The 25,831-nt window shown below is 48.4% G+C and overlaps 1 protein-coding gene across 1 annotated transcript; it reads right to left on the reverse strand.

The window, feature by feature from the left end:
- Nucleotides 1-5,523: 5,523 nt before the first annotated feature.
- Nucleotides 5,524-24,909, reverse strand: LOC149429854 (von Willebrand factor A domain-containing protein 5B1-like; the record flags this gene model as incomplete). Its single annotated transcript, XM_089666399.1, has 9 exons — nt 5,524-9,835; nt 10,169-10,286; nt 10,363-10,432; nt 11,043-11,117; nt 14,431-14,559; nt 14,817-14,954; nt 18,984-19,295; nt 23,050-23,284; nt 24,697-24,909. Coding segments are annotated over 9 exons (2,010 nt in total), but the record flags the coding sequence as incomplete, so codon positions are not given.
- Nucleotides 24,910-25,831: the final 922 nt, after the last annotated feature.

The raw sequence follows: 25,831 nt of genomic DNA on the forward strand, positions 1-25,831 counted from the left end.
TACGAAATTGCATGCGACACATGTGGTCGTGGCGTGTTTGTTCGGGTTTAGAACAGGCAGTGAGGAGGTGACGGGTGCCGGACTCGGATCGCTTTTCAGAGGGAGGAGGGATTAGACACACATTTGAACCTAGACTCATAGGAAAGTGCACTGGGGGGGGAGGGGCATTTATCAGCCTTTCCTGTGTAAGGGGCGACCCCCTGCGCCTGAAATCCTGGGACGCCAACTGCAACAGATTGGCACAGGATTCGAGGATATGATGGACCCGCCCTCTGAACAGGCACACCATTGAGTAGTGGTCAGGCTCGGAGGAGGGGCGGGGTCACCGTGGGCTTGCTGCAGATGCCGGCCAATTAATGCAGAAATCGCCTAATGAACGGCCTGGCTGAGGAACCTCGGTCAGCTGACTTATAACGGCCAATCAGGGGGCTTATAGATAAGCCAACCCCCCCTCTATAAAAGGGTGGGGTCACAGCAGCCATATTGACAAAGTGCTGTGAGAGGCAGAGGCAGAGGCAGAGGCAGAGGCAGAGGCAGAGGCCTGTTAGATTGGATGGAAATTCTCGCCGAATGCTGCGTTGGTAGTGAAATACTGTCTATAGAAAGTATTGGGAAGTGGGTGGAGCAAGAAATCTTTGTACCGATCTCCTGAATCCTCTTTACAACCACTTCCTGTCTGCATGTGCGACGGGGGGTGGCGGGCCACCATCAGAATGCACTACAGGGATGGTGGGCCGCTTGTGGTTTTCCACATGAGGGTGGCGATGTGCTGCCCGCATGCGTGACGGTGGGTGGCGGTTTGCCATCTGCATGCGCAATGGTGGGTGGCGGATTACCGTTCGCATGCATGACGGTGGGTGGCAGGCCACCATCAGAATGCACTACAGGGATGGTGGGCCGCTTGTGTTTTTACACATGTGGGTGGCGGTTTGCCGTCCGCATGCGCGACGGTGGGTGGCGGTTTGCCGTCCGCATGTGCGACGGTGGGTGGCGGTTTGCCGTCTGCATCTGCGACGGTGGGTGGAGGGCCACCATCAGAATGCACTACAGGGATGGTGGGCTGCTTGTGTTTTTCCACATGAGGGTGGTGGTTTGCTGTCCGCATGCGCAACGGTGGGTGGCGGGTTGCCCTTTGCATGCGCGAAGGTGGGTGTCAGCCCGCCGTTTGTATGCACTACAGGGATGGCGGGCCGCTTGTGTTTTTTCACATGAGGGTGGCGGGTTGCCCTTCACATGCGCGACGGTGGGTGGAGGGCCACCATCAGAATGCACTACAGGGATGGTGGGCTGCTTGTGGCTGGTGGGCTGCTTGTGTTTTTCCACATGACGGTGGCGGTTTGCCCTTCACATGCGTGAAGGTGGGTGTCAGGCCACCGTTCGCATGCCCTACAGGGATGGCGGGCCGCTTGTGTTTTTCCACAGGACATATTTCCTGTCACTAAATGTAACTGAATTTTCATGCTACTTTTTAGTGGCGACAATGTTGGAACACGCCTGGGCCACGTGCATCACCGCAGCAGCTTGTAGTTTCCTTTGGGATAGAATGATGGGGCGGAGCATTGTCACCCCCAAAACACCAAGTGCCCCCCGCAAGGACCCCTCTATCCGTATCACCAGCTGATATTCTCATGTAACCTCATATATGGGAATGTAGTGGTTGGCTTTATATCTGAGTTCCTTGGCCGAGTTCTGTACGCCCACAAATCTTTGTATTATCCACTCCCCAACACCTTCGCTACAATTTCCTCAATTAAATGTTGACTTTTTCTACTTTTAATAAATCTTTTATCTCAGTGATTGGAGTTCCTGAGGCAGATGTCCTGTTTATGCTGCACCTCGCTGTGTCTATCCAACCAAAACAAATAAAAAAAGTGAATACTGTACACGCAAAACACACAATGCAACCCCCCCCCCCCCCTGCATGGGACGCACTCCCATCAGCGCAGCGAAGGGCCCAAAATCCCAACCATACTGCCCCCCAAATGGCAGGTGCCACATCCCCCCCACAGCCACACTGTCACCCCCTACCCCATACTGTACACACAATGCAATGGGGACACCAAAACTGCACCTCTTGTAGGATGTTCCCGGTCTGCAGTGGTCAGGACTGACCAAAAGTGGCCCAAAGAAGGAGAACCGGCTAACCAGTGACAGGGTCATGGGTGGCCAAGACTTACTGATGGAGGTGGGGAGTGGAAGGCTCATTGATGGAGGTGGGGAAAGAAGGCTCATTGATGGAGGAGGGAAGGCTCATTGATGGAGGAGGGAAGGCTCATTGATGGAGGTGGGGAAGGAAGGCTCATTGATGGAGGTGGGGAAGGAAGGCTCATTGATGGAGGTGGGGAAGGAAGGCTCATTGATGGAGGTGGGGAAGGAAGGCTCATTGATGGAGGTGGGGAAGGAAGGCTCATTGATGGAGGAGGGAAGGCTCATTGATGGAGGAGGGAAGGCTCATTGATGGAGGAGGGAAGGCTCATTGATGGAGGAGGGGAGTGGAAGGCTCATTGATGGAGGTGGGGAAGGAAGGCTCATTGATGAAGGTGTGGCGTGGAAGGCCCATTGATGGAGGTGGGGAAAGAAGGCCCATTGATGGAGGTGGGGAGTGGAAGGCTCATTGATGGAGGTGGGTAGAAGGGAAGGCTCATTGACGGAGGTGGGGAGGAGGGAAGGCTCATTGACGGAGGTGGGGAGGCTCATTGATGGAGGAGGGAAGGCTCATTGATGGAGGAGGGAAGTCTCATTGGTGGAGGTGGGGAGGGGAAGGCTCATTGATGGAGGAGGGAAGGCTGATTGATGGAGGTGGGGAGTGGAAGGCTCAGCGATGGAGATGGGGGTCATTGATGGAGAGAGGGGGCCCAGAGCACCAAAAACTGGAGCCGTAGGAGAGAGGGTGCAGCAACCAGGGAACTGAAGGAAGGTATTTTATAAATCCAAATCCCAAGCAAGTGGCTGGGGATTCAGATTTTCTTGCTCGCCCCCCCCCCCCCCTCATCCTGGCGTCCGTAGGCAGCTGCCTAATGAGCCTTATGCTGGCGACAGCCCTGAGGCCGAACGGCACATAAAGAAATGTGCGCAGGCTTCTTAGGTCAGCCATTTGCTTTGGATGGGAGTTTTCCTCTAAGACGCGAGAGCTGCAGAACAGCCTGACTACCCCTGCACTGATCACAGAGGAAAAAAGAGAGAGAAGCAGAGAGGAGTCCCGAGACTCTCCACAGCTTAATCAGCAGTCTCCTAGTTGGTGAACCGTACAGCCAAGTCTGGAATCATTGGTAACGGTGGGACAAGAATATCCAAAACACATCGGAATTCAGCATCCTGGATGGTAGATGATGTTTCCACTATAATTGTTTATCAGGAAAATGAGCCCCCAAAACACAGCGGCCTGCAGTGAGTGCGTCTCCTCTCCCCGGGGTGGACGGGGCCGTGTGATATCCACGGTGCGATCAGGAGTTCGACTTTCCAGCAAACGGATCCAGAGATTATCATTCCCTTGATTAAATTGTTTCATGTTAATCCCCTGTGGCCCTTGTATGACCCCTCCCCCTCCACCTCGGATAGACAAATTCTATCTGCAAAAATGACCGTTTTAAGGAAATCTCACATTTGTCAGCATACTCCATGCAGCCGTAACATTCTGACCACTGACCCGGTAAAGGGAAGAACATCGATCATCTCATTACAATGGCATCTGAAAGTGGGTTAGGCAGCGAGTGAACATGTTGTCCCTGAAGTTGATGTGTTGAAAGGAGAAAAAATGGACAAGTGTAAGGATTGGAGGGACCAAATTGTAATGTTTAGGCGACTGGGTCAGAGAAACTCCAAAACTGCATCTCTTGTGGGATGTTCCCGGTCTGCAGTGGTCAGGACCCACCAAAAGTCGCCCAAGGAAAGAGAACCAGCCAACCAGTGACAGGGTCATGGGCGGCCAAGACTCATTGATGGAGGTGGGGGGTGGAAGGCTCATTGATGAAGGTGGGGAGGGAAGGCTCACTGATGGAGGTGGGGGGGAGGGAAGGGTCATTGATGGAAGTGGGAAGGAAGGCTCGTTGATGGAGGTGGGGGGAAGGAAGTCTCATTGATATTGGCGGGCGTTGGGGGGAGGCTCATTAATGGAGGCGGGTGTTGGGGGAAGGCTCATTGATGGAGGTGGGGAGGGAGGAAGACTCATTGATGGAGCTGGGGAAGGAGGGAAGGCTCATTGACGGAGGTGGGGAAAGGAGGCTCATTGATGGAGGTGGGGGAGGGAGCCTCATTGATGGAGGTGGGGAAGGAAAGGCTCATTGATGGAGGTGGGGGGTCATTGATGGAGAGGGGGGGGTACATTGATGGAGGTGGGGAGGGAAGTCTCATTGATGGAGGTGGGGGGGGCTCATTGATGGAGGTGCTAGGGAGGGAAGGCTCATTGATGGAGGTGGTGGGGAGGAAAGGCTCATTGATGGAGGTGGTGGGGAGGGAAGGCTCATTGACGGAGATTATGGGGAGGGAAGGCTCATTGACGGAGGTGGTGGGGAGGGAAGGCTCATTGACGGAGGAGGTGGAGAGGGAAAGCTCATTGACGGAGGTGGTGGGGAGGGAAGGCTCATTGACGGAGGAGGTGGAGAGGTAAAGCTCATTGACAGAGGTGGTGGGGAGGGAAGGCTTATTGACAGAGGTGGTGGGGAGGGAAGGCTCATGGACGGAGGAGGTGGGGAGGGAAGGCTCATTGACGGAGATGATGGGGAGGGAAGGCTCATTGACGGAGGTGGTGGGGAGGGAAAGCTCATTGATGGAGGTGGGTGAAAATCTGGCCCGTGAAGTTTGATCTAACAGAAGAGCTACTGGAACTCAAATTGCTGAAATAGTGAATGCCGGTTCTGATAGGAAGGTGTCAGAACACACAGAGCATCACAGTTTTTTGTATATGGGGCTGTGTAGCCGCAGACCAGTCAGGGTGCCCATGCTGATCCATATCCACGGACAAAAGTGCCTACAATGGGCACATGAGCAGTAGAATTGGACCACAGAGCCATGGAAGAAGGTTTCCCAGTCTGATGTTTCACGTTTTCTTTTACGTCACGTGGATGGCTACATGCATGTCACTTACCTGGGGCAGAGACAACAGCAGGGTGCATTATGGGAAGTCCGGTCCATGGAGGCTCTACCTCACAACTTACAGTGTGTCAGTGGGTTCGATGACTATACCTCCATGTTGTCGAAGTTGGACATTGCTTAGATTAGAAGATCTTCTCAATCTCCTTGGAGACCGGATCTAAGAAGATGGTTATTAGAAGATGGAAATGTACATTTACAAGAGATGGCACCAGGGTGCACTATGGGAAGTCCGATCCATGGAGGCAGGAATTAAAGGATCTGCTACTGATGGCTTGGTGCCAGATACCAGGGCATACCTTCAGAGGTCTAGTGAACGTCATGCCTCAAGTTCTTCTAGAAATATTGTCAGGCTTACTGAAAGTCCACAGGGACTGTGGCATTACGGAAGAAAAACTCACCAAAACCAAAGATGTGGAAAATAATCACACAAAGGCCAGAAAATTATATTTAATAATAGAATCTCAAACACAAGAGCCCATAACCCCATGCATAGACCAGTTCCCACATTCCTGCAAGTGATTTCCCAACCCGGATCCCCCAATACAGAACAAAATATACCACGCACCACGTAATGCTACAACGTGGCTGGTTACATTCTCACAGAGAAGACAGGCAGAGCTGGGCATGACTGGGGTACAGCCATCCCCCCCCCCCACCCCACGCAGACTGAGCACCCTTCCGTTAATGTGAAGGAGATGCGAAAGGCTCATACGTCAGCACACACATACACACCAACAAGGCTGGAAGACCACCATATACACACGTAGATGACGCTACGTCACTAGAGACGGCAGAACGGACCACCATGAGCACAACGGGGCGGAGAACCATGCGAAGAGCACGTGCCAGCAGACCACTGAGAAATATAGAAGACTAGCAAAGAGAAATATGTCTGCTTAGAATGATCACTGCCTGGCCTACCCATCAAGAGGACAGTCTAGAACACCTTGTCCTGACCACTGACATCTAAACCTGGCGTGCTCCACCGCAAGGCCAGACTACCAAGAAAACAATCTTTTCCCATGCCTTAAGCTTCTAATCTGGCAATCCTTCCCTACCCACCCGTAGGGCTTGCTGACCTCTTAGTGTGGTCTTCTACCCACCCGTAGGGCTTGCTGACCTCTTAGTGTGGTCTTCTACCCACCTGTAGGGCTTGCTGACCTCTTAGTATGGTCTTCTACCCAACTGTAGGGCTTGCTGACCTCTTAGTGTGGTCTTCTACCCACCCGTACGGCTTGCTGACCTTAGTGTGGTCTTCTACCCACCCGTAGGGCTTGCTGACCTCTTAGTGTGGTCTTCTACCCACCCGTAGGGCTTGCTGACCTTAGTGTGGTCTTCTACCCACCTGTAGGGCTTGCTGACCTCTTAGTGTGGTCTTCTACCCACCTGTAGGGCTTGCTGACCTCTTAGTATGGTCTTCTACCCAACTGTAGGGCTTGCTGACCTCTTAGTGTGGTCTTCTACCCACCCGTACGGCTTGCTGACCTTAGTGTGGTCTTCTACCCACCCGTAGGGCTTGCTGACCTCTTAGTGTGGTCTTCTACCCACCCGTACGGCTTGCTGACCTTAGTGTGGTCTTCTACCCACCCGTAGGGCTTGCTGACCTCTTAGTGTGGTCTTCTACCCACCCGTAGGGCTTGCTGACCTTAGTGTGGTCTTCTACCCACCTGTAGGGCTTGCGGACTTCTTAGTGTGGTCTTCTACCCAACTGTAGGGCTTGCTGACCTCTTAGTGTGGTCTTCTACCCACCCGTACGGCTTGCTGACCTTAGTGTGGTCTTCTACCCACCCGTAGGGCTTGCTGACCTCTTAGTGTGGTCTTCTACCCACCCGTAGGGCTTGCTGACCTCTTAATGTGGTCTTCTACCCACCCGTAGGGCTTGCTGACCTCTTAGTTTAGTCTTCTACCCACCTTCCTGCCATTCTGGCTGCTTTGTGATCAAGTTATCCTCATCAAAGGTGCCATAACCTGTTTCCTTTTGTGAAATTATAGCTTTGACCATGCTTCACTCCATGCAGTCTTGCCTTCATTGTTTGTAAAACACACATGATACTTTTGCCTATTGTCTTGGCAAGCTGGTCATGAAAGACCCAACTTCTTCTCTTTGAAAACACAACTTTGTTTTTCCAAGAGGCCAGTCAGTGGTCTTACAAATCTACTCCAGACAGGTAGGAAAACCTTACCGTATGATTCTTATATCAATTGCTTGCCATCCTACCTGTGTACTTGATGAATTATCAGGTCTTTTCTACTCAAAGCCTTCTAGGCCCATGTTGGTGGGCCTCTTGCTGAAACATTGTGTTCTCATTTGACAGGCCCCTCTTGCTAGAAGTCAACTGTGACATCCAAGAATGTCTTATCTGAGTACCCTTGTGGTCCTCCTGAGTGGTGGTGGCTCTGCCCTGCCTTCTTAGAGGAAACACTGGCCTTGTTCTGCACCAGAGGTCTTCAAACTGCTGGCCTGGGGGGGGGGGGGGGGGGCAGATGCAGCTTGCCTCTATTTGGCTCTTGGGACACTATTCCTCCAAATGACACCAATGGTGAGGCACCATTCCTCCCACTGACATTATTGATAGGGCACTATTCCTCCCACTAATACCAATGATGGGGCACTATTCCTCCTATTGACTCCAACCTTGGGGTACTATTCCTCCCACTGACACCAATGATGGGGCACTATTCCTCCCACTGACATTATTGATAGGGCACTATTCCTCCCACTAATACCAATGATGGGGCACTATTCCTCCTATTGACTCCAACCTTGGGGTACTATTCCTCCCACTGACACCAATGATGGGGCACTATTCCTCCCACTGACACCAATGATGGGGCACTATTCCTCCCACTGACACCAATGATGGGACACTATTCCTCTATCTGACACCAATGATGGGGCGCTATTCCTCCCACTGACACCAATGATGGGGCACTATTCCTCCCACTGACACCAATGATGGGGCACTATTCCTCCCACTGACACCAATGATGGGACACTATTCCTCTATCTGACACCAATGATGGGGCACTATTCCTCGCACTGACACCAATGATGGGACACTATTCCTCTATCTGACACCAGTGATGGGGCACTATTCCACCCACTGATACCAATGATGGGGCACTATTCCTCCCACTGACACCAATGATGGGGCACTATTCCTCGCACTGACACCAATGATGAGTCACCATTCCTCGCACTGATACCAATGATGGGGCACTATTCCTCCCACTGACACCAATGATGGGGCACTATTCCTCCCATTGACACCAATGATGGGGCCGTTATTCCTCCCACAGACACTGTAGATGGGGCACTATTCCTCCCATTGATACCAACCGCGGGCACTATTCCTCCTGCTAAAACCAACAATGAGGCATTGTTTACTCCCACAACATTTTCTATTCACATTGGCCACAGTCTGGCCCCCCTAAAGCCTGAAGGACAATAAACTGGCCCTTTCTTTAAAAATTTTGAAGACCCCTGGTCTACACCAACACCACAGTCTTCATCTCATTCATGCCATCCTAGGCTCAAAAAAAGTAACGTGCCTGGGTTTTGAGTTTTCAAGGTCTAAACTGTAAATTCTATTTGTGACTATTTAATGGATCCTCATTTGTTTGCCTACACTGCACTTGGGAATAGAAAGAACATCCGAAGTATTTGAGAAGGAAACTCATCGCCTCCAATAATAGATGTATAATTTTGATGGCCCTTTCATAAGTTCTGCTTGGACCCCAGTTTTGCCCCCTTTGATCCTACTGCTCACTGGCCATTTTGGTATGAAGTACTTCAATCGGGCCCAGAAACCAGACCCCAATCCTACCTGGAAAGGCTCCCTAACTGCCTCTGGATCCTCGGGTGCTCCCCCTGCTGGCCGCACAACACATTCAGCGCCAACATGCAAAGACGTCACTTCAGACCAACCAACACTGAGTGAACAGATAAATGTCTTCACGGAACAGCCATACCACAACACACACTGTTTTTTTTTTATTTGTTCCACATCTCTCACTGCTTTTGCTACACACTGCTGGGATTGTAGCACAGGACATTGAACTGCAGGTTCTCGTCCCAGTGCCGGAGCAAGACAAAGAGCTGCTGAGCCGCGGACTTGACCGTGGCCAAGGTGCGTCCCTCTGGGATCTGCTGCTTACACAACCACCTGTCAGCTTTGGAGGCTAGAAGCTCCCACTCTGTGAAATAGGCTGCGGAGTTATTCTCCATCCAGGCCAGGGCCACGGCAGTAGCCCAGATCATGCTTTCTGGATGCGACTTGCGTTGCTCCTCTATGCTCTCCATCCACGACTGCACCTCGGTGCCGTCAGACTCTGACCCCAAACCGCTGTCTGTGTGGATAGAGGAGGTGTCCTGCACACTATCGGGAGAAGAGAACCGACGGATAGGGAGGACGGGGAGGGACAGTTCATTGTTCATCTTTGAAGAGCGAGAAGGGCTATCCAAGGCACTGCTTGATAAGTGCCGCGTTCTCGTTTGTTGGCCGACATCCTCTCCGAACCCGTTCACTGTGGCATGGAGGTCATCTTCCGGCGGCAGCAGCTGGCATGTGCCCGCAGGAGGGTTGGTGTCCTTTCGAGATGGAGAACCGTGAGACATCGGGCTTAGGGCAGCGCGGTGACTGCTGAAAGGGGACGTCCACTTGAGTTTGTCCATTGGGATATTTGCAGCATCAGCAAAGGCCTGGTTGAGTAGGAAGCCTCCACAAGCCAACTGCAGAGTGACCTATCGAAGAAATGACATTATTAGATATCATAGGTGCCAAGAAAAAAAATGACCTTCAATAGATCCTCGTAGGCTACTGTAGTGACTAAAAGAGAAGGGAACAAGGAGGGAGTCCTAATCAATTCCATGCTACAGATTAAAGGGAGTCTCAAAGCCTTCCTGAGATCTTGACCCTGAGGTTGGTGTAACTTTTTACAGGTAAAACAGCTGAAGCCGAGATAAACGTCTTCCTTGGCCCTCATGAGCACCCAGCTCTATGTTGGCCACTATGAAGTAATAGGCGGTAAATCAGTTGACAGTTTTACGTTGGTAGAACCTGCTTGTTCACCTTACCAGAGGTAAATAATCGATGTTCTTCTCGTTCTCACTCTCCTCGCTGCCTTTCCCTGGAGATTTGATCATAAATCCCTTTGCTGCGCGGGTCAGGAGACGGGTCTTGTTCAGAGACAGCCTATAAAGAGAGAGTAGATGAGGAATTTTCTTGGGGGGAGGGCGAGCTGTTGCTAAACACCGCCAAACCGTCTTACCTGGCAGCAAAGAGACTTTCTATGGACCTCTGAGAATGGGAGGAGGAAACGGAAGGACTACGTGGGGCACCTACAGGAATGAAGAATGGAAAACACTCAGATCTCTGACCAATGAAGGAAATTCAGCAAGCTTTCCACTGTAGATCCAAATAAAGATGCTGGTGGCTCAATGTAGAATCCAACACAAGTGAAGCTTTATTGTTCCTAACAAGCAAAATGAAGCTGGGACCTTTTCAACTAATTCATTTCATGAATGGTGGGAGCTTCTCTACTGCTATAGCTACTGGTCTCTGAGCCTGACCCCTGACCATGACACAGCCCAAGGGGGGGGTGAGCCAACATAAAGGGCACATCAAACAACTTTTTTTTTTTCCTGAAGGCTTTTCACAGAGCTGGAAGACCTGCAACCTCTTGTTACATGACTCTGAGCAGCCTTTCTCTCTGAGAACCCTAGAGGGTGGTATACAACACTAAGACGCCTTTTCACACTCTCACATTCGGGCCCTTCAAAAAAAAAAGAATAATTCCTGAGGTTTTTGGGATTTGGAAAACAGTTGGAGCAAAAAGATGAATGCTAGGATAAGAAAAATTACATACACCAGAAAAAGAGCCAAGAAAACAATTCAAAGGAATGTTTCGTGAAAACCCAAATGGAATTAATCTGAGATTTTAGGATGTACCTTGTGGAAAGCTGCATCGCTCCCATCCGGAGGAAATGGGCGTTGTGCAGGGCGAGGTCGCGGTCTCATCCACATCTATGGTGGAAGTAAAACAAATGAAGTTGGCTTTTTATTTCCTTTGGATCGAGTTAAAGATCAATAAACCAAAGAAAGAGAAAAGGTACCAATGGAGTACCCAAAACAGAAGTAGAACAAAGTCTATCACTCCATGCATGGTGAGATACATGGTACCATTGTTCTATACTGTACCCAGTAGGTGTCATGACTACTCAATCAGGTGTGTTGTCAGTTTTATCGAATTATTTCCCGTTGGAGGATTAGAGCCTAAATCAGGTTTTTATTGCCATCAATGTCCCTGATGTGGTTATTCCCCCCCCCCCCCCACTACTTCCCACCAGGGACAATGACAAAAGACACATATTTAGTAGAGTGTGGGAAGGGTCAGATAATCATTTTTTCATGCTTTGCTTTCCCTTCCTGGTGACAACCAGTCCTACCATATGTTGTCCTAGTCTCATGGGGATAGGAAGTGAAGACAAATCTCCTCGATGGGGTCATTCTATCCAAAATGTGAAAAAAAAAAATGGCTACATATCAGAAATGGCCACCCACCAATGGTTTCACACTCTGGTCTATAATCCATATGATGGGACACGACACTTCTTCTCCCTTTCCTTCCCCCTCTGGTTTTAGGTGACCTGTCTCTGGGTTGGGGTGAATTTGTAAAGAAAGTAACACAAATTTGGAATTTCTGATGTTCGAGGAGGAGGGGCATTTTTGCGGTCTCTTTTTAAAATTGGAGTTTTCCAAAATGACCTATTTCCAGCTGAAGAACTACTACTTGGCCCTACATAGAAGAGGCCTCATACATAGGTCCTTCACACTTTCCTTTCCTGGTGACAACCAGTCCTACCATATTTTGTCCTAGTCTCATGGCAATAGGAAGTGAAGACAGATCTCCTCAATGGGGTCATTCTATCCAAAATGTGAGAAAAAAATGGCTACATAACAGTAATGGCCACCCACCAATGGTTTCACACTCTTGTCTATAATCCATATGATGGGAAACTTCTCCCTACGTAGAACAGGCCTCATACATAGGTCCTTCACACTTTCCTTTCCTGGTGACAACCAGTTCTACCATATGTTGTCCTAGTCTCATGGCAATAGGAAGTGAAGACAGATCTCCTCAATGGGGTCATTCTATCCAAAATGTGAGAAAAAAATGGCTACATAACAGTAATGGCCACCCACCAATGGTTTCACACTCTTGTCTATAATCCATATGATGGGAAACTTCTCCCTACGTAGAACAGGCCTCATACATAGGTCCTTCACACTTTCCTTTCCTGGTGACAACCAGTTCTACCATATGTTGTCCTAGTCTCATGGGGATAGGAAGTGAAGACAAATCTCCTCAATGGGGTCATTCTATCCAAAATGTGAAAAAAAAATGGCTACATATCAGAAATGGCCACCCACCAATGGTTTCACTGCTCCTATCCTCTGGAACTCACTGAAACCAATGGTTTCACACTCTATAATCCATATGATGGGACCCAACACTTCTTCTCCCTTTCCTTCCCCCTCTGGTTTTAGGTGACCTGTCTCTGGGTCGGGGTGAATTTGTAAAAAAATTACCAAAATTGGAATTTCTGATGTTACAGGAGGAGGGGCATTTTGAGGTCTCTTTTGAAAGTGGAGTTTTCCAAAATGACCTATTTCCAGCTGAAGAACTACTACTTGGCCCTACGTAGAACAGGCCTCATACATAGGTCCTGCACACTTTCCTTTCCTGGTGACAACCAGTCCTACCATATGTTGTCCTAGTCTCATGGGGATAGGAAGTGAAGACAAATCTCCTCAATGGGGTCATTCTATCCAAAATGTGAAAACAAAATGGCTACATAACAGTAATGGCCACCCACCAATGGTTTCACACTCTGGTCTATAATCCATATGATGGGACACAACACTTCTTCTCCCTTTCCTTCCCCCTCTGGTTTTAGGTGACCTGTCTCTGGGTCGGGGTGAATTTGTAAAAAAATTACCAAAATTGGAATTTCTGATGTTCCAGGAGGAGGGGCATCTTGAGGTCTCTTTTTAAAAGGTGGAGTTTTCCGAAATGACCTATTTCCAGCTGAAGAACTACTACTTGGCCCTACGTAGAAGACGCCTCGTTCATAGGTCCTTCACATCGTTCGAGACAATGTGTTCTGCTTTTCCGCGTTTGCGGTTTTTAGGGTTTTTTTTACCAAAAAAAATTATTTTAACAAGATTTCCTAAGGGACAGGTCCGTGTTTTCACCACGTTTTTTTTGGAAAGGGTCGGGGACTTTTTTTAAATGCAAAAAAGTGCGTTTTTGATTCTATAGACTAATGGAAATGCTGCAGAAAAGCATGCGGTGCGTTTTTGCTGCCTTTTGCATTTTAAATCTGCCTAGCAACAAGAAAAATGTAAAAAAAAAGACAAAAAATAACCAAAACATGCAAAACGCTGCAAAAACGCAAAACACAATGCAGAAACAAGTCGAACGCAACCTGCATAGGTGTGAACAGGGGCGGACTGACCATTTGAGCACTGCCTGAGGGCCCAGGGTCAGTAGGGGGCCCCATACAATGCCCCTGGTACCTTTTATAGGCTCTTGTGGGTGTGTCTTGAGTGTGGGCAAGGACACAGGGGCCCCGTAATCCCCAATTGCCCGGGGGCCCCATGAGTTGTCAGTCCACCCCTGGGTGTGAACCTAGCCTTAGGCCAGCCATACGTGGGTCGATTTCCGAACGAATTTTAATCCGAAAATCGGACCTAAGAATAGTCGGTCGATTTTCGCTCTGTTAGTGGGGCAATGGCATCGGCCAATTTTCGTGGTTCCTGCCCTGTTTTGTTTATCGGGCATGCTGGAAAATTTGTGAAAAATGATCGATTTTCTACATCATTGGTGGCACCATCGGATTACAGAACGAACAAGGTTTTCGATCAAAAAAATCGTTTGGAATTTGATCCGTGTATGGCCTGCATATGTCCAATGAAAGGTCATGTTGTTACATTACTATGCTGTGTGTTTTCAGATGACACCTTCATGTGCTGTATCATGGAGAATCGTCTATATTCGATGTGTTGATACCGGAGGGCAGGGGCGGACTGACCATTCGAGCACTCGGCACTGCCGAGGGCCCAGGGTCTGTAGGGGGCCCCATGAGATGCCCCTGGTACCTTTCATTGGCTTTTTCATAGGCTTTTTTTGGGTATGGGCAAGGACACAGGGGCCCCATGATCTCCTATTGCCCGGGGGCCCTGTGAGTCGTCAGTCCGCCCCTGCCGGAGGGTACACTCAGCACTCTTCTACACTTTACAAAAATAGAACCTTTAAGCTGCAATAGCGCCTTACTGAAAAATCGTTCCTCCGTTGGTTCCGACACACATGTCGACTGGGAGCGCCCGAGGCCGATGGAGAATCCTCGTAGGCGGCGACTTCCGGAGCTCAGGCTCCTCTGGGAACCCTGCTTAAGTGCGGCACCTAGCAGGGAATGAGCGCATCCTCTTCAGTCAGGGGGGAGGGGCCTCCAGACAAGGACAGAGAGAGAGAGAGGACCAGACGAGAGACGGACAGTTAACAGGACAGAAGGACGGGCTGCAGGAGACGGTGGGGGGGGGCAGGAACTAAGACACAGGAGGAAGGCAAACATAGAACCCAGATAAAGGCAGACAAGTGCAGGCGACCACCAATGCTGAGCGCACGGCCGCACCTCATTTCTTACAGTACTGCGCCACTACCTGTGTTGGCGTACTCCACAACGCTGGGCAGGTACGAGTTGCTGCTCAGGTCGACGGGGACGAAAGCCGTGTACTTGCTGATGACGTTGCAGGCTTTGCTGGCGTTGATGGCGTTCAGCTGGAATCTTCGCCCAATTCCTGTGAAAAAACAAATAAATGAGGTGTGTGTGGGGGCGGGGGTTAGGTCACTTGGTAGCATGATGTCATCACACGTGCTTTATGACAGCTGGCAGTATGATGTCATGCTATATTATGACGTCATCACGTGTGCTTTACGACAGCTGGCGGTATGATGTCATGCTATATTGTGACATCATCACGCTTGCTTTATGACAGCTGGCGGTATGAGGTTGTGCTATATCATGACGTCATCACGTGTGCTTTATGACAGCTGGCGGTATGAGGTTGTGCTATATCATGACGTCATCACGCGTGCTTTAGGACTGCTGGCGGTATGAGGTATGCTATATTATGACGTCATCACGTGTGCTTTATGACAGTCACCGGTATGATGTCATGCTATATTATGACGTCATCACACCTGCTTTATGACAGCTGGCAGTATGATGTCATGCTATATTATGACGTCATCACGCTTGCTTTACGACAGCTGGCGGTATGATGTCGTGCTATATCATGACGTCATCACGCGTACTTTATGACAGTCACCGGTATGATGTCATGCTATATTATGACGTTATCACGCCTGCTTTACTCTGATGTCATGCTATATGTTATCACGCGTGCTGCTTTGTAATGTCGCATCATTGTACTGTAATGTCATCCTTTAGACTGTGTGGCGATTTCGCTCTGCAGGATGTCATACTTTAGACTGTATGGCGATTTCGCTCTGGATGATGTCATACTTTAGACTGTATGGCGATTTTTATCTAGATGATGATGTCATACTCCAGACTATACGGTGATGTCACATTAACAAATGATGACATACTTTGAACTGAAAATGATGTCACTCTGTATTGTGTGGCCCGTTCAGCAGACCAGAGAGGACAAGAAATGTTCACAATGGAAGCAGAAGGGGAATAGAAGATATCTGTCAGATATTTCCCGGGAACGCCCGGCCTCCCTCTCCGACCTCCCGCATAAAATGTCCTTTTCCCGTTATTGAGGATTCCAGAACAATCTCTCCTCGGCCAATTATCTGCTGCACGGCGGCGGGGAGATCGTGTTCACCTGTCAGCTCCTGTCTGTTCTCACATCCTCTACGAATTCTTCATGCATGAATATCAGCGGGGATGTGTCCGAGGTGAGAGGAAGGAGGAAAGTTTTACTGAGATTTAAACTGCAGCCCTCTGGAATGTTCCCCCATACACCGCCAATCTGCGGCAGCCGGAAGATGTACAGAGCCAAGGCCTGGAAGGGAACATGTGACCTTCTCCCGAAAGCCATTAAAGGCGGACAGTCACCAGGCCAGGAAGCTCCATAAACATATCTAGCTCTGCTGGGGCGGAGAGAGGATCAGGGAGGAGGAGCTGAATGCTACCAGTGCCAGCTGATTGGACGGCACAGTAGAGGTCAGCAGCCGACTGTGTTTGCACACACCCCCAAGGAGCCACCGACATGAAATCACCACCTGGGCCCCTTCTATCTCCAGTCTGTGATCATCCCTCCGTCCTGCAGCAGGCTGGCCATACTAACAGGATTCATGAAGACACAAAAAACTACAAATAAAAAAAATTATATATATATATAGATATGTATCTAAAAAAAATAAAAAAAATATAAAGATAAAAATATATATATATACACACACATATGTATCTAAAAAAAATTATATATATATATATACATACAGTGAAGGAAATGCGTATTTGCTCCCCTGCTGATGCTGAATGTTCGCGCCTCACACAGAAATGATCGGTCTAACAATGGAATGTTCGCCCCTCACACAGAAATGATCGGTCTAACAATGGAATGTTCGCCCCTCACACAGAAACGATCGGTCTAACAATGGAATGTTCGCCCCTCACACAGAAACGATCGGTCTAACAATGGAATGTTCGCCCCTCACACAGAAATGATCGGTCTAACAATGGAATGTTCGGTGTAACACTGAGAGACAGAATACAACAACAAATTCAGCAGAAATGCGTCTAACAAATGACTGATCTGCATGTTCATGAGGGAAAGAAGGATTTGATCCCCTATCATTCAGCAGGATTTCTGGCTCCCAGGTGTCTTTCATACAGGTAACAAGCTGAGATTAGAAGCAGTCTCTTAAAGGGAGTGCTGCTAATCTCATTATGTTACCTGTATAAAAGACACCTGTCCACAGGAGCCATCAAACCATCAGATTCCAAACTCTCCACCATGGCAAAGACCAAAGAGCTGTCCAAGGAGGTCAGGGACAAGATGGTAGACCTACACAAGGCTGGACTGGGCTACCAAACTATGGCCAAGCAGCTTGGTGAGAAGGTGACAACAGTTGGTGCAATCATTCACAAATGGAAGAAACACAAAACAAGTGTCAGTCTCCCTAGGTCTGGTGCACCATGCAAGATCTCACCTCGTGGAGTGTCAATGATCATGAGAACAGTGAGGAATCATCCCAGAACTACACGTGAGGATCTTGTCAATGATCTCCAGGCAGCTGGGACCACAGTCACCAAGAAAACAATTGGTAACACACTACGCCGACAAGGACTGAAATCCTGCAGTGCCGCAAGGTCCCTCTGCTCAAGAAAGCACATGTCCAGCCCGTCTGAAGTCTGCCACTGAACATCTGAATGATGCCGAGGAGGACTGGTGGGAAGTGTTGTGGTCAGAGGACACCAAAATCCAGCTCTTTGGCATCAACTCAACTCACCGTGTTTGGAGGAGGAGGAATGCTGCCTATGACCCCAAGAACACCATCCCAACTGTGAAACATGGTGGTGGAAACATTCTGCTTTGGGGGTGTTTTTCTGCTAAGGGGACAGGACAACTGCACCGCATCAAAGGGACGATGGACAGGGCAATGTACCCTCAAATCTTGGGTGAGAACCTTCTTCCCTCAGCCAGGGCATTGAAAATGGGTGGTGGATGGGTGTTCCAGCATGACAATGACCCAAAACACACGGCCAAGGCAACAAAGGATCGGCTCAAGAAGAAGCACATTAAGGTCCTGGAGTGGCCTAGCCAGTCTCCAGACCGTCATCCGAATGAAAATCTGTGGAGGGAGCTGAAAGTTCGAGTTGCCAAACATCAGCCACCAAACCTTAATGACTTGGAGAGGATCTGCCAAGAGGAGTGGGCCAAAATCCCTCCTGAGATGTGTGCAAACCTGGGGGCCAACTCCAGGAAACGTCTGACCTCTGTGATTGCCAACAAGGGATTGGTCACCAAGTACTAAGTCATGTTTTGTGAAGGGGATCAAATCCTTCTTTCCCTCATGAACATGCAGATCCGTCATCATTTGTTAGACGCATTTCTGCTGAATTTGTTGTTGTATTCTGTCTTTCAGTGTTACACCGAACATTCCATTGTTAGACCGATCATTTCTGTGTGAGGGGCAAACATTCCATTGTTAGACCGATCATTTCTGTGTGAGGGGCGAACATTCCATTGTTAGACCGATCATTTCTGTGTGAGGGGCGAACATTCAGCATCGGGGGGAGCAAATACGCATTTCCTTCACTGTATACGTGAAAGGGAATTGTAACTAAATCCTAAAGAGACAGCCAACAGATTGATTAGAGATCGAATAAATCCATTCCATTGTTTCCATTCCGTCCAACTCAATTCCATTCCTGGTCTCTCTACTTTTTCCAAATGCTGCAAAATGGCAGTAAAGTTGTAGGAACCCCCTCAATAATCGATATGTACCATGCTGGCCGATTAATACACAGTCCATGCTGCTGAATGCTAACTACAAGTGGGCATGCTTGGATCCGAAATGTCACAGTATATCGAGAGGGGGATGAATCTAAGCATGACGGGGCCACACAAACACAAGGGCCCCCGTGTCGCCATTCCTCAAGTGTTATCAAATGCTTTCATTGCCATCCCATAGAAGTCCCGGACTATGTATACAATCATTTTACCCGTATGCTCTTCAGTGACCAGACATGGGGCCCCATAGCAGTTGTAGGGTCTGCTCTGGCTTGTGGTTCCATTTTTGGATGGAGAAACCTGGAAAGCTTGGGTAGGATCTGACCATTTCATTACCGTGTTCGATCTCGCTCTCCCTCTCCGCCAGCTGCTCGAAATCTCGGATGATGGATTTGGCGGCCAGGTGGTGGAAGGTCTCGTTCCACAAGTCGCTCTCGTCGTCGTCTCGGTTTTCGCGCTCTCTGAAGAGCTCATGGACGTCGAAGGCGATCTCCCACTGGACTGGCTGGTTGCCCCTTAGGCCCCTGACCACAGCTTTGCAGGCGGACGGGGGGTGGGTGGCCGGGCTGCGGTTCCCAGGCACCAGGTCTTGGCTTATAGACTCGGAGGCCATTTCCGTCTCGAAGGTGAAGCAAGGGTGGTGGCAATCTGCGGAAGAAAACACATCGAGGGGACGAGCAATGCCTTAGTTTTCTATCACAAAATGAACGTTTAAATGGAAAACTCAAGAGGACGAGAATGAAGGGACCCTTGGAAAGGACTAGGAGTTCTATTTCAAGGAACGATTTAATGTATATAAAGATCAGGGGTGGACTGACCATTCAGGTGCTCGGGCACTGCCTGAGGGCCTGGGGTCAGTAGGGGGCCCCATGAGATGGCTCTGGTACCTTTTCATAGGCTTTTTTAGGTGTGGTTTGAGTGTTTGCGAGGACACAGGGGCCCTATGATCCCCTATTGCCTGAGGGCCCCATGAGATGCCCCTGGTACCTTTCATAGGCTTTTTGGGTGTGGTTTGAGTGTAGGCAAGGACACAGGGGCCCCATGATCCCCTATTGCCTGAGGGCCCCATGAGATGCCCCTCGTACCTTTCATAGGCTTTTCTGGGTGTGGTTCAAGTGTGGGTGAGGACGCTGTGGCCCCATGATCCCCTATTGCCTGAGGGCCCCATGAGATGCCCCTGGTACCTTTCATAGGCTTTTTTGGGTGTGGTTTGAGTGTGGGTGAGGACATTGTGGCCCCATGATCCCCTATTGCTTGAGGGCCCCATGAGATGCCCCTGGTACCTTTTACATAGGCTTTTTTGAGTGTGGACAAGGACACAGTGGCCCCATGATCCCCTATTGCCTGAGGGCCCCATGAGATGCCCCTGGTACCTTTCATAGGCTTTTTTGGGTGTGGTTGAGTGTGGGTGAGGACATTGTGGCCCCATGATCCCCTATTGCCTGAGGGCCCCATGAGATGCCCCTGGTACCTTTTACATAGGCTTTTTTGAGTGTGGACAAGGACACAGTGGCCCCATGATCCCCTATTGCCTGAGGGCCCCATGAGATGCCCCAGGTACCTTTCATTGGCTTTTTTGAGTGTGGGCGAGGATACAGTGGCCCCATGATCCCCTATTGCCTGGGGGCCCCATAAGTTGCCAGTCCGCCCCTGATAATGACATTATTACGATGGTAACTAACTGAAGTGTATCTTCATATGACAACCTGAGTCTCGGCCAATCCAATTTTATCGCTCAGTGTTGTCAGCCTAACATGTTTCAGGCACTGGAGGCTATGGGGTGAATGAACTGAAGGGAGAACACAAGGAGGACCCACCCACATTCGCCCCGGCTGGCTGGATGGTTTACAGACTGGTCCCACCATCTTGTGTGTCCCTATCTGATTCATGAACATCGTTTTCCTGCAGGAGAGCACCGGGCTTGTGTCACAAGATGCGTCCAGGCGGCTTTCCCCCCGCAACCGAGCGCTTTCCCCCGCGACCGAGCGCTTTCCCCCCGCGACCGAGCGCTTTCCCCCCGCGACCGAGCGCTTTCCCCCGCCACCGAGCGCTTTCCCCCGCGACCAAGCGCTTTCCCCCGTGACCGAGCACTATCCCCCCGCGACCGAGCGCTTTCCCCCGTGACCGAGCACTATCCCCCCGCGACCAAGCGCTTTCCCCCCGTGACCGAGCGCCTCATTCATAATAATGTCTGGTAAATAATTCATGGCGCCACCTCCATGGGAATTCTTCGTGCTCTGCGGTCGACTTCACCGAGAGCAAATACAGACGCAGCTTCAATTACACTGTCAGCGGCGGCCTCCACTTTGGAAACTCACCATCATGTGAGGAGGATCGTGCCAAAAAGACGCGTAAAAAAACAACTTCATTGTAGATCGCCAACTGGTCTCAGAGTAATTTGTGTCTTATTCAGAAATAAAAAATGAAAGTTTGGGTCTAAGCGTGGATTGGAGGGGACCAAAAATTTAGCACTTCATCCAAAGGAAAAAGGTTCCTAAAATGTATCTAAAATGTATCTACAATATATTTAAAAATAAATATATATATATATATATATATATATATATATATATTAAATTAAAAAAAAGTATCTTAAATGTATCTTAAATGTATTTAAAAATGTATCTAAAATATATATCTAAAATGTATCTACAATGTATCTAAAATATATATATATATATATATATATCTAAAATGTATCTAAAATGAATCTAAAATACATAGATAAAAAATGTATCTAAAATGTATCTTAAATGTATCTAAAATGTATCTAAAATATATCTAAAATTGATCTAAAAATGTATCTAAAAATATATATATCTACAAATGTATCTAAAATATATCTAAACAAAAAAAAATAAAAAAATAAAATAAAATATATCTAAAATGTATCTAAAAATATATCTATTGTTCCTGACCGGGGTCTATTGATGCTGGAGTGGATCTATTGTTACCAGGGAGAAATTTGTTGCAGGGGGTCTATTTTTGCTGGTGGGGTCAATTGTTGCTGGGAGAGATCAACTGTTGAGGGAGGAGTCTGTTGTTGCTGGCTGCTAGAGGGTCTATTGATGCTGGAGTAGATCTATTGTTACCAGGGGGCAATTTGTTGGAGGCGTGTCTATTGTCTTTCCCCCCGCGACCGAGCGCTTTCCCCCTGGGGGGGTCTATTGCTGCTCAGGCAGGATCTGTTGCTGCTGGGGAGATCTATAGTTGCTCGCTACAGGGGATCTGTTTTACTGCTTTTCTTATCATTAACCCCATCCAATTGAAATGCCAGAAGGCGGAGGCGGGCATTCCGATCATGTGACCGCTGTGACTGGCTCTCACATTGGTCACATGATCCAAAGCTGCAAGCATGCATCAGGACGCATACATGTGGCCGCTCAGCATTAAAGCCCACCTGCAGAGCGGCCGCCTATATGCGTGCGGACAGCAGGAAGAGGGTAACAAATGACTTACTGCCACAAAATGATACTCGAGTCTGTATTCTCTAAAAGGGGTGGTCCTGGGAGGTGGGTAGGGGGTGGAACCAGGGGTGGACTGACCATTTGGAAACTCGGACACTGCCCGAGGGCCCGGGGTCAGTAGGGGGCCCCATGAGATGCCCCTGGTACCTTTTTCATAGGCTTTTTTGAGTTTGGGCAAGGACACAGGGGCCCCATGATCCCCTATTGCCCGGGGGCCCCATGAGTTGTCAGTCCACCCCTGGGTGGAACCAAGGGAATGGTGCTCAGGGGTGGGTAGGGGGAGGAGATAAGGGGTGACTCGGAAGGAGGAAGCAGCTGCACCTATTCGAAAAAGCCCCAACCATAACACTTCTATGGAGCTGGGAGAGTTGCAAACATTTCTTTTACATAAAGTTTTAGACAACTGCCATTTTTTTTGCCATGTAAAGTTATCTTAATACTCTAAAAACATTTTTTTTCCCTGTGGAAAATAAAAACAATAAAAAAACTGCACACATTTTTAAACAACTTGCTATACTTTGCCGCAAGAACTGCAAAATGATCCCACAAAATGTATTCATTTTTTTTTTTTCAACTTAGCTTTTATATCAAGAAAAAAAGTTTTGCTGAACTTTAAGCAATTTTTTTCAAGCAATGTTTTCAGCAATTTTTTCAGCAATTTTTTATTAATAGAAATTGCACAATTTTAATGAAAAATTTAGAACTTTAATAAAAAAAAAAAAATTTTCAAGCAATTTTTTCAGCATTTTTTTCTAAATAGAAATTGCACAATTTTAATGAAAAATTTTGAACTGTAATAAATAAAAAACAAAAATGCCCGGCAAACAGGACTACGGCATTTTGCAGCACCGGCGTCCAAAGCGTAGCCGCATAAAAGTCGGACAATCTTCCCCACACACAGACAGATGCACATGGACCTGAAGAGAGAGTCTCACCCAGATCGCCCGGGCTGCTGAACGGCTGGCTGTCGGAAGAGGATTTCAGAGAGAGGGAGGTCTCATGCTGGGTGGAGGGGCTTCCTGTGTTGAATGGTTTTACCGCCTCGGGGGTCAGTGGGCACTCCCCATCATGGCAGAATGACAGGCAGCTTTGCTGAAGCAGAGACGGACGCCGGGCGCCGGCGCCCCTAATCTTTGTGGTGCTGACAAACGGACTGACGGACAAAGAGGACTGATGGGATCCAAGAAAAATATGGATGGGGGTGAGGGTGGGGTGGGGGGGAGATAAGAAAAAGATGGAGGACCATTACCACCTTTATAATTACTGGTGAACTTTCCTCATACAACCAAATATGCGCACAAACTGGTATTCAAATTTAAAGGCAAACCCCGCCCTCAAGAAAATTTTACCCAAATTTTAGTCACATTTCTGTGATATTAAAAATGTTTCACGGTCGGTAAAATGCAGAATTCGGGGATTCTGGCATCCGTTACCCACAAGTGGGAGGAGACTGAACTCCACGGAGGAACTTAGGAACACAATCCAGGGAAAGCAATGGCAGAGATTCTGGGATGTTCTAAAGAGAAAGTCTATTTTTAATAAAAGCTGAAAAAAAATATATTTATTGGATAAAACCAGACCGAGGACGGGCTTTGTCTTTAATAAACAGCAGGTTCGATTTTTAAAAATTAAAAAAAAAAACAAATCGGTGCTGCCCTCATTTAAATCAAGTTCCAATATTAACTAATTAAATTTATTAAATATTAACTAATTAATTAAATATTGATCGGGATAGGAGGATTTTTTTTCCTGCAATTTAAATTTTTTTTTTTTTTACAATAATTTGGATTTTTGTGACATCCGATTTCTCTGCAGACTATTGCGGCTTTTCGCTCCAGTGGCTTGCGCGTCTGCCTTGCATGCACCAGTAATTATAACATAATGGATAGAGAAGGGCACGGTTTGGGATTTTTTTCGGCATTTTCAGTAACGCCTTTGGAGGGTGTTAATGAAAAAAAAAATCCTCAATTTCCTCTCCTCTATCCATTATTGCGCTAATTTGTCGAGTCACAAAACCGAACTTGGAAAACTTACCGATTTTTTTCCCGGAATAAAGACAGTTTTGCTGCTTTCAGATACATATTCATCGAATATTGAAACGACATAATATACCTACCGCCAAGGGGGGGGGGGGGGTTTCGTGGTCACCAAGGCCATCGGCCTCTCACATTGTCACTCTATTTCCTTTATTAATTTGCAAAATGACTTCTTGACTTTTACTCCCTCACCAAGTGGCTGTGGGGACCCGGATCTGAACCTGCGATCTCCGCTGTGTCTGGCAGTGTCTCTTCTTGCTGAGCCACCTGAGATGATGGACAGCTCCCTGTATCTTGCATGATTCCTTAGACAACCTCGCCTTGTTCCTTGTTTCTCTTGAACCTTTTGTTCCTTCCATGAACTTCTTGTTTAAGCTACGCCTTTGCACTTCTGGTTTGCCAGATTATTGTGCTCTCTCCAGCCGATATCCCGCTCTTGTCACTCCGGCTGCTGTCCGTATCTTTCCCACTACTTGTTACCGACCTTTGGCTTGTTTCTCGACTACACTTCTGCTTGATCCCAACCTGCAACCCCTTGCCACCAACCTTCTGCTTGATCCCCACCTGCAACCCCTTGCCACGAACCTTCTGCTTGATCCCCACCTGCAACCCCTTGCCACCAACCTTCTGCTTGTTCCCCACCTGCAACCCCTTGCCACCAACCTTCTGCTTGATCCCCACCTGCAACCCCTTGCCACCAACCTTCTGCTTGATCCCCACCTGCAACTCCTTGCCACCAACCTTCTGCTTGATCCCAACCTGCAACCCCTTGTCATCGACCTTTGGCTTGTAACTGACTATGCTTCTGCTTGATCCCAACCTGCAACCCCTTGTTACTAACCCTTGGCTTGTAACTCTCTACAGTTCTGCATGATCCTGACCTGCAACCCCTTGTTACCGACCTTTGGCTTGTAACTGACTATGCTTCTGCTTGATCCCTACCTGCTATATCTACTATTGGACCCCAGTTTTCTCACCTCCTGGTGGGGTGATCTTGAGGACTGTGACCTGGTACTAACAGGCACCAAAACCCATCTCCACCATCAGAAGCTCTGGTGAACTCTGGTTGGTGCTTAAACCTCTGCACGTCATCTGCCAGGGTGACCTTTTGTATACCTATCCTGCTGGTCAGTGGGAGCCTCTCTACTGCTATAGCTCCTGGTCTCCGAGCCTGAACCCTGACTGTGACAGTGGCAGATTGAGGAACAATATACACTATATGGGTACAAGGTATGCAGACTCTCCTCCTAATGACTCTGCTCAGGTGTCTCCAGTGAACGATACTGTTAATGCTACAGCAGGACATTTGTAGACAATTGTGCATATTCAACCTTGGGGTAACAGTTTGGTGAAGACCCTTTTCTGTTAAAGGCATAACTGTATCCTTTTGTACAAAGCAGCTTCATAAAGACATGGTTCAACCAGTTTGGTGTGGAGGAACTTGAATGTCCTGCACAGACCTCAGCTCTACTGAACACCTCTGGGATTATTGGAACCCCAATGTCCTCATCCAACATCAGTACCTGACCCCACAAATATTATTTTGCATGACAGGGGTTCTAGCCTTCCTCTGTGCTTCCATACTCAACAGTCTTGGAAAGGTCCTTTTCAGTTTCAGAATGACCAACTCCATGAAGACATAGTTTGATGAGTTTGGTGTGGAAGAACTAGAGTGTCCTGC

Source organism: Staurois parvus, unplaced genomic scaffold (genome assembly GCF_062004578.1).
Source record: "Staurois parvus isolate SC_StPar_1 unplaced genomic scaffold, SC_StPar_1.0 ptg002688l, whole genome shotgun sequence".
In the NCBI taxonomy this organism is placed as follows: Eukaryota; Metazoa; Chordata; class Amphibia; order Anura; family Ranidae; genus Staurois; species Staurois parvus.